The sequence below is a fragment of the Salvia hispanica genome, chromosome 3, assembly GCF_023119035.1.
Source record: "Salvia hispanica cultivar TCC Black 2014 chromosome 3, UniMelb_Shisp_WGS_1.0, whole genome shotgun sequence".
NCBI lineage: Eukaryota > Viridiplantae > Streptophyta > Magnoliopsida > Lamiales > Lamiaceae > Salvia > Salvia hispanica.
This window is the reverse complement of record NC_062967.1, coordinates 20,103,924-20,117,923: the sequence shown is the minus strand read 5'-3', so window position 1 is coordinate 20,117,923 and position 14,000 is coordinate 20,103,924. Positions and strand designations below refer to the sequence as shown.

At 40.9% G+C, this 14,000-nt stretch overlaps 1 protein-coding gene across 1 annotated transcript; it reads left to right on the top strand.

The window, feature by feature from the left end:
• Window positions 1-373: 373 nt before the first annotated feature.
• LOC125209539 lies at window positions 374-1,642 on the top strand. Its single transcript, XM_048109140.1, has 4 exons — window positions 374-462; window positions 671-890; window positions 939-1,365; window positions 1,449-1,642. The coding sequence occupies exons 1-4, from the start codon at window positions 374-376 to the stop codon at window positions 1,640-1,642; spliced, it is 930 nt and encodes a 309-aa protein (XP_047965097.1).
• Window positions 1,643-14,000: the final 12,358 nt, after the last annotated feature.

The window sequence follows — 14,000 nt, the reverse complement described above, 5'->3', positions numbered from 1 at the left end:
ATAGCCACAATAGGGGCGGCGCGGCGGCCGCCCTGATCGCGGCTAAGCTGCGGCTGTCTATTGTGGTGGAAGCGGCCGCCCCCGAGGCAGACGACTTTTGTGGGGCGGAAGGGCTTTCGCCCCGAAAGCGCCGAGGACGAGCCGGAGGAGAGAGAAAAGCGGCGGCCGCCACGGCTATCTATTGCACGGCGAAACCGCCGCGGCGGTCGACGATTTCCAATTTTTATTTTTTTTTTAAATTTCGAATTTTTAATTGTTTTTATTATAAATATTCCTCCCATTTTCATCTTCTCTCCACACACATCTTCACATCCATTTCACTTTCTATACAATTTTTCTATCTCTAAAAATTTGTGGATTTCCATTGCTATTTATGGATGATTTGTGGAATGAAGCATGGGATTCTTTGATTCAAGAGGTGCAGAGGGAAGCCGACGAGGAGGATGAGGCGGCGGAGGGATCGTGAGATTCGTCATCGTCGGACAATCCCACCAGACCATGTCGGAGCGGCTGAGCGGCTTATGGCAGACTACTTTAGCGCTAACCCTCGTTACCCAGCTGAGATTTTCCGTCGGCGTTTCAGAATGTCGCGACCGCTCTTCACCCATATAGCGACGACATTGGCGGACCGGTACGGTTGCTTCAACCTCCGGAGTGATTGCACTGGCAGGATCAGACTGTCTAATTTTCAGAAATGCACCTCTGCAATAAGGCAGCTTGCCTATGCCGGACCGACTGATATGTTCGACGAATACCAACAGATAGGTGAGACGACTAGTCTAGAGGTGTTCCGGCGGTTTTGTAAGGGCATGCGGGAAGTCTTTGGTCCGGAGTTCCTACGAAAGCCAAACTCTGATGAGTGCCAGAGACTGCTAGATATACACGGTGTGGTGCACAGTTTCCCAGGGATGATGGGCAGCATTGATTGCATACATTAGGAGTGGAAAAACTGCCCGGTGGCGTGGAAAGCCCAGTTCACTGCTAGTTTCAAAAGCAAACATCCTTCGATGATCCTGGAAGCCGTTGCTGACTACTGTTTGCGGATCTGGCATGCGTATTTCGGTGTTGCAGTTTCAAACAACGACATCAACGTTCTGCAGTCGTCGCCTCTCTTCAATGATGAGTGCCGGGGAGAGGGTCCAGAGATCAGTTTCGTAGCAAACGGCACGCAGTATCGCATGGGATACTATTTGGCAGATGGAATATACCCTCGTTGGCCCGTATTCGTCAAGACACTTCGCCAACCGGCTGGAGCGAGAAGACAATATTTTGCACGAAAACAAGAGGCCGCTAGAAAAGATGTTGAGCGAGTTTTTGGTGTGCTCCAAGCGGATGGGCCATTATACGCTGCCCGACACGAGTTTGGTACGAAGATGATGTCACGAATATTATGTTAGCATGTATCATATTGCACAATATGATAATCGAAGATGAAGGATTTGCTGCAGAACGTTGGGCACCGGAAGATGGTGCAAGTACAAGTCACGGCGTTGCCTCCGCGCCGATACAGATGGGTGTACCACGTAGTAATGAATATCTGATCCAATGTTTCGCTGATATACGCAGGAGCACAACACATGACCAACTCCAGGTCGATTTGATTGAAGAGGTCTGGGCACGTAGGGGAGGCGGCGTAGCGTGAAGAACATGTGTGATTTTCCGTAGATCAAATTTTCGTTGTAATTTTCCCCTTACTTTAATCCGACGAAAATTTAGTTTTCAATTTTAATTTGTTTTATTAGCCGTTTTTATCTAATTATTTTTAGTCCGATAATTTTAATTGTAATTGAATTAAAATATATAACAAATAAAATAAAGTGAAATGTGGCTAAAAAAAGTCTCCACTATTGCTGCGAAAACTTTTTTTTTGTGGCCGTGGACAAATAAAAAGTGGCTATGGACAAAAAACGTAAAAGTATCCAGTCAAAGTGTGTCCACCCTATTGTGGATGCTACCCCAATTTTAAAGTGACACAACTTTATTTGTTCAATTAATTTGAAAACAAACTACGAATCACTAATTTGCAATTCAATTTTTTATAGGTCGAACATTATGCAGTTATGCACTTACATCGTTATTCAACATTCCATTACAAACAAATGTTTAATTAGTTTGATCAATTATTAACTAAGTTAACTATTAAGCCAAACAGCAAATATCACACCTAATTTACTCATGGTCTGATAGGGATCTAGACTTTCATTTTAATAGAAACACCTATTCATACACACACCTTTAATTGAGTCTGCATTTTTATTAATTGATTTATCAGTTATTACAAAGAACTCAAATTAAGAAATTATTGATAAAAATATTCTTGATGCCAAAACATGAAATAGTAGTACATAAATAATATCAAAGTCCAAACTTGAGCAAGGAAAGCAAATCCCCTTTTTGGTTCTTCGGAAGAGGCGATGAGGACGTCGCACCAGAGAAGGTGCTAGGCAAAACGATGACTTCCTCCTTCGAAACAACGGGTAGAAGAGCTTCCACGAGCAGTGAACAAGGAAACTGATTCCGAGCTGCAAAAATGAGAGAACAAGGAATCCAAATCCCATCTTTGGCCCACCAGAAAGGGCCGCTGTGAGACCAATCGCCCTTGACGTTGTCTCGATAACAGAGAGAAGAGCAGGGCAGTGGGTGACGAAGGCGGCAAGGCTGATGGAGGCGGGGTAGTGGCGGCAAGGCAGCGAATGCTACGAGAAAGTGACGGATCCGGGGCGAGAGAGATAGGGGGAAAGGTGTGAAGACGAAAAAGAAGAGGAAGAAGAGAGACAAGTACAACAGGTAGAACAGCGCCGCGAGGGAGGAAGGCGCGACGGCATGGCGGTTGAGGTGGCGCGACAGGCGGGACGAGCGGCGAGGCTGTATGGAAGGAGAGCCGGAGAGGAAGAAGGATGGTGCTCTGACAGGGGAGATGATTTCCGCCGCCGATTAAGGAGGAGGGAGGGAGAGAGAAACTTGAGGGAGATGGAGGCGCCACATGTTGCATTATGGTTTTAGGATATTATAATTTATATTGTGGAGTAGGAATGTGTTAAAATGACAACCCATCTTAAAATAACACCATACCACCATTCCTAGCCAATCATTTGTACACGTGGACGAATAATCAGCTGCCATGTGGTAATCATAAAAAATTCGCAAGGGTAAATTTACGCAGACCGCAACATCCAATACTCTAGACTGCAAGGCGACGCGGCCTGCAATATCCAATACGCTAGACTGCAATATCCAATACGCTAGACTGCAATCTATAGATTGTTGTAGATTGCTGTCTAGCGTTTATACTATTGCAGTCTAGCATATATAATATTGCAGTCTAGCGTGGTGTCATAGTGTCATTTTAAGAGTGTTGTCATTTTAACGCACCCCTTGTAGAGTATATTGTTTGGAATTTTTGTTTAATATTTAGTGGGCTTTTAGTGTGTTGGATTTTGGAGAATAATTTAGATTTCAAATAGTAGTATTATAAAACTATGTAATCAATTTATAGTAGTACATCTTTCTATTAAATACAGTTTTTAATTTGAATTTTTAATTTCTTGGACTTTGTATAATATATATATATATATAGGGATGTGTTAATATGACAACCCTCTTTATTGTAACACCATACCACCATTTTAGGCCATTGTATCTGAAAATCGTGTGCTTGTCATGCTGTCACATGTAAAAACACGGAGGGGTAAAATAGGAAATTTCTAATTTTACGTTACCAGATTGCAGTGCTGTTCATTGAACATTGCAGTCTTACCACAACAATATTGCGCTTTACCACGACCGCAATATCTAATACTTGATACGCAATATCTAATACAGTAGACTGCAAAACCGTGTTTTTTCACGAAACTTAATCCTAGGCGTCCATAAATGAGATCTAACGGACTATATTGGTGGTATGGTGTTATCCTAACTATGGTGGCACCCTAGTGCACCCCTATATATATATATATATATATATATAGGGATGTATTCATATACTTGTCTCATCTTTTGTGCTTTTTCCTTTTTAATCTCCACCATCCAATATTAAGATCTAAGGGCCAAAATTAGGGCCTGATCTAATCAATTTTATTCATTAAAAAAAATATAAAAGGGCGTTTAAGGGAATTACATTAACGTCAGTTATGGTAAGTCCATGATTCTCTCCTTCACAAAATATTCTAGCGGTTTTATTCAATACATTACAGATTTCTTTCTTCTCTTTCACGATTAATCTCTCATCATTCTCCGTTGAACAAAATTCTGATTTAAAAAAAATCGAGTGAAAGTTGCATTTTGTAATTATCGTTTACAGAATTTTTTTTGGGAGAGTACCGGGCTTGGATGGACGAAGGGTGTTCTGCAACAATGGACGAAGCTCATGCTTCAACAATGGAAGAAGGTAAATTGCTTCATCCCTAAACCCATTCTCTGATTATTGTTCTCTGAATATTATCGTTGGGCTAGGATGTAGTAAGTAGGGATTAACGCAACCCTTTTCGATTTTCTGTATCTGTTAATTGGTACTAGAACCATAACTGACGTTAACAAGGAGCATGAGTTTATTTATGGCGTCGGCTAGGGTTTCGGATTAGGTCGGCAGGGATGTCTTTATTTGATAAAATTAATGTACAATGTTTAAGTTTATAATGTAAAGTATTAAATAAATAATGCTCGTTTTATTTTGCATGGGCTAGGGTTTAGAAACGAGGCGGCTAGAGTGTTGTTTTATTTCAATCTTAATGTACATTCATTAATGGATAATGTACAGTTGCGAATATATAATTCAAGTTTTATTTTGTCTTGGTTAGGGTTTAGACACGTGGCGGCTTGGGTGTTGTTTTATTAGATACAGATAATGTAGATTTAGTACTGTATAATTTAAATTCTTAGATAGATAATGCACGTTTTATAATTCATAATGTTTATGTTAGCTGAGATTTTGTTTTTGTGATTGTGTACAGTGGTTGTTGTACCTGACTGTTCGAAAGATTTGAAGCCTGTGGTTGGGCAGAAGTTCAAATCACTAGATTTTGGTTTCGCGTTCTAAGATTTTGTGATTGTTGTACAGCTGGAACTCCTACAACATCCGCCTCTGAGAAGAGGCGAATGATTGAACAATTTTATGGAATGGAAAGGCCGGAAGTCGTTGAGGTTCACCCTCCAGATCTGGTAAAGACGAAGGGGCACGCGAGCAGCTCCGCTAGTCGTCTGATTTCCAAGAGAGAAAAGGCTATCAAGGATGCTTCTGACGATGTAAGGCGTGCGATAAGTTGTGCCATCACGACTCTAGAAATTGTCCAATGCTTAAAGAGCTTGAAACGGAGAATGAGCTGCGTAAGGGAAAGAGAAAATGTTGATGTATTTTGATTATAACAACATTATTTGTTTTTGTTTTCCGTTTTATGTTCAGTATTGAGGTCGAAGCATTTCTCACTGTGAACAAGGTTTTGGAAATGATTGCTCATTATAAATTGGTTTTGTGCATTATTGTTATCTATATGTTACATTATTTGTATTTAGTACTTAATACCTTTTTCAGAATTATTACAGAAGACGGGCATTTTTGGAGAAACAATATTTACCTTTATGTGAATAACCGTGCATTACATACATAGTTTCATACATTATAAATGTAGATTTATTACATTATTGTGTTATACGCACAGGTATGTCACTGCATTAGTATCCCGGAAAAGTGCATTAAGAAGGAATTTATTTACATTATTTGTTTACTTACATGCATTGATTATCGAGCTTATTGTAAAACATTATTATATTCAATAGTTGTGTTCTACATTATTCCCTATATATTTTACATTATTAAGTTATTTGCATCCATTATAAGTTGTGTGCAAAAATTTAGTACCAAGATATCTAAAACACTCCAATCCACAAAGTCGATGTTCACCCTTCCAGCATGAGTTATCATAAAAAAACATCTAGTTCATATCCAAATTTAAAAACATCTAGTTCAATCGATCCCATAATTCTCGACCCATTTTTCAAAGCTGAATTTAGGCGGCCTATCCATCCAATGCTTCGTGGCTTGTGTTTGGTTGGTCCCAGTCTTCGAGTTATGTGGAGAAGTTAGCAGAGCTGTTGCAAACTTCATTCGCAACATTTCCAGGCTCTTCGTTCCTTTGGCAGTTAGTCCGCAGTCCCAATCTTTCTCCCTCTCTCCAAATAATGATGAAATCTAACCAAATAATGCAGTACTAATAATCAGATACAGATGTAATGATGAAATCTAACCAAATAATGCAGAAAATGAACTGAATAATGTAACAAAAATATATACCACTTCTAGCAACATTAAAACAGAGATGGAATATAGTTATAATGCAAAAAAACAGGAACAAAATGCACCAAAAATGTTAAATAATGTATGAATCTTGCCTACAAGCAACCTACTAATTCTTAATGCTCGCTAAGCAACAATGTAGAATTCCAACCTAATAAGCACTACAACTAAACACCTTCATCAATACTTTTGAAAACAAACCAAATAATGCAGAAAATGAACTGAATAATGTAACAAAAATGTAGAACACTTCTACCAACATTAAAACAGAGATGGAATAGAGTTGGAATGCAAAAAAACAGAAACAAAATGCACCAAAAATGTTAAATAATGTATGAAACTTGACTACAAGAAACCTACTAATTCTTAAAGCTCTCTAAGCAGCACTGTAGAACAACAATGTTGAAATCCAAACAAATAATGCAGAAAATGTACTGAATAATGTTAAAAAAATGGAAACCACTTCAAGTAACAACTACACTGCAATGTAAAAGAGTTGTAATGCAAACAAATAAGCATAAAATGCACAGCAAACATTAAATAATGCATCAAACAAAGGAAAAACACAGTATCGGTTTCGTAAAATGTCGCAGCATTCTCACATTCGGTCTGCGTGGGCTGGCTTTTGAAGGGGCGCCCTCTTTTCGACGTCGCAAAACTAACAGACACAACAACAACAACAGAAGCCGCTTTAGATACTACACCAGAACCACAAAAATTGAACATTTAAAGCAAAATCAACAATAATCGTCAAATTGAGGACGAATACAACCCAAAAACCTAACATCAAACCAAATTCAATTCAGAAACCAACAATACACTTCCAAATATTGATAACCCATCATCTAATGCTCACAATTTCACATTTTTCAAAGAAATCTCACTAAAAATCGAGACTTAATACTCGTACCGTATATGAAGAACGGAGATGAAAAGTCGACCGACGGTGCGCGCGCTCTTAAATCTGAACTTTGAGACTCGGAATCGTCGACCCACGTCGCTTTTCACAGTGAGAATCAAAGTCACGGCCGGTTCCAAGCTTTTTCAACGGCGGCGGCTATGGGTTTATCTCGCCCATATTCCTTGACTTTAAACATATCGCCAGAAATCCCTGGACTAAGGGTTTATCTCGAAAATGGTCCATTTTCACTGTTTTCAGTCAAAAATACCCTTTGGGGGTTTTTTTTGTGGGGGAGGGGGAGAGTTGGGAATTTGATCTTTTTACACTTTTAACATTTTAAAATTATCATTCTTCTTCCCTTTTGTCATCTTTCACTTTGTTTATTTATTTCAATATTAGATTTAATTTTACAAAATTAAATTTTAAATTTCAATTTTTAAATAACAATAAAGTTTTGAAATTATAAAATTATTAAATAATAAAAATTAAAGTCATAATCTGTCACGCCCGCATTTTCTGAGGATAGAAAACACGGTTGATCGCGACTAGAGGAGGGTTAAAGAAGCGGGAAAGAAAGGGAAAACAACGAAATACTTGACCATAGCTCAAAGTAAATGGGAATAGCTTGAATAAAAATAATTATGTAGCAAGTAATATTAAGTGTTCATCGAATGTGTCACTCAAACATGAAGTATTACGGAACAACTTACGAAAGAATCGAAGTAAATATAAAACGGATATTAAATAGAAAAAGAAATTGTATAACCAATGTCGTTACTAACACATCCCTAGAATCCTATGGGTTTAGTTACACATGATAGAATTGTTAGAGTTTGTGTACTAGAAATCACCTTTCGAGTGATTGAATACTGTTAAAACTCTTATTTTATTTTCCAAAGGAATAAACAGATTATTTTTGTCATAATGTTGTTATGTTTTACATTTAATGGATGTTTATTACATATTTAAATGTATAAGTAACTTAACAAAGTCTAAGTCTTTGTTTTAGTAGACCGGTTGTGGGCGTCGTTCACTTTAAGGTAACACGGTCAGTTCTGAACAAAGAAAAAGAAGAATTTCACAACTTAGATAGGCTTAGACTACCTATCGTGAAAGGTTGCAATGTCAGTCCTATTATTTCTAAGCCTTACTGAAATAAGATGACGTTGGTGTGGTATAGCACTGAATGGATCTAACAGCGAGACAGTCTTTATGCTATCTACTGAAAGACGAGGTCTCGTAAATTATTGTTTCTTAATCAATGTACATTAGCATTGAGCATACGGTATTGATTATGCACTACTTTGACTTACCAAATGGTGCGAGTTTTTCGCAACCCAATAAGCCTGGTATATTGGGTAGTGGTGATTAATATCTAGCGGTGCTAGGATTGCTATTATGTTGAATTGTGCGCGAGGTGAGTCTCGTTTGATAACATCCTCAAGAGGAGCTTGAAATAAGGTTTTATTATTCGGAACCTAGCCAGTTGGAGTTTGATTACTCTATGAATAATAAATAAGTTTTTCTTGCCGAGTCCACTCTTGGAATAAATAAGATATTAATTAATTAAGTCCATAGTATACTGGTGAGATCAGCCCACTCGTGGGAAAGGATTTCCGTTTTCTTTATTTAAGTCCTAGTATACTGGTGATATCAGCCCACCCTGATATCAGTTTACAGTCCGGGAACCAGACAGAAGATCCGTAGTTTTGTACTAAAGATCTTCACGTGGAGAAGGCGCTAGGCATCTTCGGTTCTTTGGAGAATCATCAAGGTATAATGGCTAAACCGTACAAAAGCATGTTTTAGGTTTTGATACATGTGATAATTATGCGAATAGAATTTTTCTAAATAATTAGCTAAATAGATCAAAATTATTATGTAATTGATTTATATGAGCACTTCCGCTGCCAAACCCCTTCAAATGGTATCAGAGCCAGTCTTTGGCTCTGATTATTTGGATTTAATTTTCACGAAATTCATGTATGCATGCGTTTTTGTTTTCAAAGCATGTTCTTGCTTTTAGTTGTTATTTTATTATGCATGATGAACTCAAGAACTATCGAAACAAAGAACTCAAATATTTGGAACGCACGAGACGTGCGATTCGTCGGTGCAAGCGCCGAGACTAATCGCGCTACATGCGATCCAATTAGGGTTGTCGTGCAAGTGGGAGCAAGGGAGGTGATCGGCCGGCGACACGCAGACGAGGGGGACTCGTGCGCGACGTTGATAAGACCGCCGGTCCCACGAAGCTTTGGATATCGCGCCGTGCGAGTGGGAGCGTTGGAGCGATCACGCGTCGACGTGAAAACGAGCGAGGGCTCGTCCGGATGGAAGTTGGAACCGAGGAAGACAAAAGGAGGCCCCATGGAGGACTCACCCCAATTTTAGATGGACTGACAATGATCAAAGTCAGCCACCCCCACTGCAGCTCACAAATTATGCACACCCTCCAGAGAGGCAGTCCAACTGGTTAGGGAGAAATCAAGAGGGGCAACTGCAACTGGGGTACAGGAATCAGGACCATACTAATTGGGGAAGTAGGAATCTAAACAATCCAGGGAGTTCCTATGTGCCACCGCACTAGAGGAATAACCAAGGAAATTACCAGAGTTCCCAGCCTAACCACCAAGGGAATCAAGGATCTGGCAACCAGAACAACAACCGCCAAGGGAATTAAGAGAACTATCGGCAGAACCAAGGTCAAGGATCAAATTCAAATCAATTCAACTCCAGATCACAAAGGAATTTGGATGACATGGTCCACGACCTAGTGAATTCACAGTAGTTCATGCAAAATAACTTGCACTTCAACAACGACGTGGTGCACAAACTGCAAGACGCTCAGTTGGAACACAAAGCAGCCATGGACATGATGGCGAAACAACTGTCCCAGATCGCAGTTTCTTTGAATGAGATGCGGGGAAATGAAGGAAAACTTCCTGCCACTGTCAAGCCACCCGATCGAGCAAACATTAGTCAAATCACTTTGAGATCCGGGCGGGGCTATGAAGGACCGACGTTGGACATCGACGAAGAAATACCCGCACAGGCAAGTAAGGGGAAGCAAAGTAAGTGTTTCAAGGGGATGGCCCTAGACCTAGAGAAGTTCCTGCTCAGGATGACCTCCAGAAGGGAGATTTACATAGATCCTTACCTCGAGCAGCTGATCCATTTTTCCTAGATGCAGAACCTGAGTTAGTAAGTAAGGAAGGAAGTAGGGAAGTTGGCGAAACCCCAGCTGGGAGTTCCACAAATGCGGTGAAACGAGCAAAGCCGTTTCCATACCGAGGGGAAGCCAAGAAAAAGAAGGATGATGCGGAGGACCTCATGGAATTTTTAGCAAGCTGGAAATCAACCTTCCTTTCTTGCAAGCCCTGAAGATGTCTTCCTTTAGTAAGTTCATCAAGGAATTCATAGCAGGAAAGAGTAAGCCAGACGGGAAGATTGTGATCGGGGAGAACGTGTCCGCTATGATACAAAAGAGAAGGATGCCTTCGAAATGCACGGACCTAGGTATGTTCACATTACCCATTTCTCTAGGGGATATCAAAGTCGAGCATGCTATGTGTGATCTAGGGGCGTCTATAAATGTTTTACCACTTTCGATCTACAAGAAACTGACAGGAGTTAGGATGGTCGCTACCAAAGTGGTAATCCAGTTAGCAGATAGAACTTGCATTTGTCCCGAAGGTGTGTTGGAAAATGTCATAGTTAAGGTGCATGATTCTCTATATCCTGCTGATTTCTATGTTATTAAAATGAACGATAATGAGTCTGCTGAGTCTAGTGGCGTGCTTTTAGGGAGACCATTCTTGCGCACTGCTAAGACCATTATCGATGTCTTTGATGGAACAATTTGCTTGGATTATAATGGGGAAAAATATACATTTAGCATAGATGAGGAAATGAAAAGGCCATTATATGTTGAGAATTTGTATGTTATAGATGTTATTAACCCCCTGGTCCAAGAATATCTTGAGACGGAATTGATACAGGAACAGATTGACAACTCGGAGTTGAGCCATTTAATCGACAGAGAAGTTGTAGGGTGGTGTGCAGCAATGAACACAATGGAATTGACAGATGAGGAACTAACAGAAGCCATCATGGAGTTTTGCGAAAATCCCAAGTCAGCTAGATCGAGGGGATCAGCCCATGTGGCTAGTTTGGAAAAATCTCCTGGGTCTGGGAAGGAGGCATTACCTGATATTGCAGAAAAAAAATCCCTTGCCCCAGGAGACGAACGACACGAAGAAGGAACTGAAGACGCTCCCACCAGGCCTCAAGTATGCTTACTTAGAGGAGAATGAGGCCTTCCCAGTGATAGTCAACAGTAACTTGACCAAGGAGCAGGAGAAGGAATTGGTGGAAGTAATCAGGCGAAACAAGAAAGCAATAGGGTGGACCCTCTCTGATTTAGTAGGAATCAGCCCTAATCTTTGTATGCACCATATCCGTCTAGAAGAAGGTGTGAAGGCTCACCGAGACGCACAACGGAAACTGAATCCGAACATGCGAGAGGAAGTTCTGAATGAGGTGTTCAAATTGCTCTCTCTAGGAATCATCTACTCCATTCCGGACAGTGTGTGGGTCAGTCCTGTCCATATGGTGCCCAAAAATTCTGGAATGCAGGTCGTCAAGAATGAAAAGAACGAGTTGGTGCCCACTAGGCTGGTGACGGGGTGGAGGATGTGCATCGACTACAGGAAGCTGAATGAGGCCACGAAGAAGGATCACTTCCCCTACCTTTCATTGATCAGATGTTAGAAAGGTTGGCTGGCAAACAGTATTTTTGCTTCCTTGATGGATACAGTGGCTATTTCTAGATCTACGTTAACCCAGAGGATCAAGGGGAGACCATGTTCACGTGCCCTTTTGGTATGTATGCATACCGAAGAATGCCGTTTGGGTTGTGTAACGCACCAGGAACGTTCCAGCGGTGTAAGATGAGTATTTTTTCGGATTTGCTTGAAGTGTGCATTGAGATATTCATGGATGATTTTACTGTATACGGGAATTCATTCGACACTTGTTTGGCCAGGCTTGACCTAGTATTGAAAAGATGCCAGGAGAAGCACTTAGTTTTGAATTTCGAAAAATGCCACTTCATGGTGACTGAAGGTATTGTCCTGGGTCACATGGTTTCGGAAAGAGGAATACAGGTAGACAAGGCGAAGGTAGATGTGATATCAAAGTTACCTTACCCCACGAACCAAAAAGAAGTTAGAGGCTTCCTGGGTCACGCGGGATTTTATAGGAGGTTTATCAGGGATTTCGCGAAAATCGCGCAACCGCTCACCCATTTGTTGCACAACGATGTGGAATTCGTCTTTGACGAAGGATGCAAGAAGACTTTTCAATTGCTTAAGGACAGACTCGTGTCAGCACTAATAATCAGGGCACCAGACTGGAATCACCCTTTTGAGATAATGTGCGACGCGAGCGATTTCGCTGTGGGAGCTGTCCTAGGGCAAAAGATAGACGGGAAAATTTATGTGATCTTCTATGCATCCAAGACTCTAAATCAAGCTCAGAAGAATTATGATACCACGGAGAAGGAAATGTTGGCTGTCGTATACTCGTTCGAAAAGTTCCGACCCTATCTTCTTGGGTCGAGGGTTATAGTTTTCACAGATCACGCAGCAATAAAGTACTTACTGGCTAAGAAGGAGTCTAAGCCGAGGTTAATCCGTTGGGTGTTGCTTTTGCTGGAGTTTGATTGGGAAGTGAGAGACAAAAGAAGAACAGAGAATAGAGTAGCGGATCACTTGAGCAAAATCTTTCAAGGGGAAACAGAAGAGGCCATACCCGATGATTTCCCTGAAGAGCATTTGTATTATCTAGGGGAATTCCCTAGAAAGATTAGTTGGGAAGCAGTTTGGCATTAACCGGTCTAGGAGAATCCGACAAGGGGAAGCGAACACTTAATGCAGAACCATGGTTTGCTGACTTAGCCAACTACTTGTTCACGGGAGAAGTGCCAGGTTCAGATGAAGTTTCCTGGGCCCAGAAGATGAAAATTAAAAGTGAGGCCAAATATTATTTTTGGGATGATTCTTACTTGTGGAAAATGTGTTCGGATCAAGTGATTAGACGTTGCATTCCCGAATGGGAACAAAAAGATGTGCTGAATCATTGCCACACTTTGGCATGTGGAGGTCACTTTGGACCAATGAAGACAGCATGGAAAGTCTTGGATAGTGGGTTCTACTGACCGACGCTTAATAAAGATGCCTTCGAGTTTTGTCAGTGTTGCGAGAGATGCCAACAGACAGGGGGAATTTCAAGGTGGGACGAGATGCCCCAGGTCCCGGTGATTGTTTGCGAAACCTTCGACGTATGGGGGATGGACTTCATGGGACCATTTCCATCATCCTGTGGGAACACATATATATTGGTTGCAGTAGACTATGTGTCTAAATAGATAGAGACTAAGGCCACCACGACATGTGAATCGAAGGAGGTGGCAAAATTTTTCTGAAGGCCAATATCTTCAACAGATACGGAGTTCCTCGAGCCATCGTCTCAGATCAAGGAACACATTTCTGTAATCGCACCATCGAGGCTCTGATGAAGAAATATGGTGTTCACCATAGGGTATCAACCCCGTACCACCCTCAGTCTAACGGCCAAGCATAAATTTCTAATCGCGAGATCAAGACAATATTGGAGAAGACAATTAATCCGTCAAGGAAAGACTGGAGTAAGAGGCTCGGTGATGCATTATGGGCCTTCAAAACTGCTTTCAAGACTCCTATCGGAATGTCGCCTTATAGGCTGGTGTTTAGAAAAATGTGTCACCTG

Bases quoted from the DNA above. Each gene is read 5' to 3' on its own strand.
- LOC125209539 (XM_048109140.1), top strand. From the start codon at position 374: ATGGATGATTTGTGGAATGAAGCATGGGATTCTTTGATTCAAGAGGTG. The intron at 463-670 runs GTGAGATTCGTC...TTGCACTGGCAG, and splicing joins GATGAGGCGGCGGAGGGATC to GATCAGACTGTCTAATTTTC. The intron at 891-938 runs GTGCACAGTTTC...TGCATACATTAG, and splicing joins TGCTAGATATACACGGTGTG to GAGTGGAAAAACTGCCCGGT.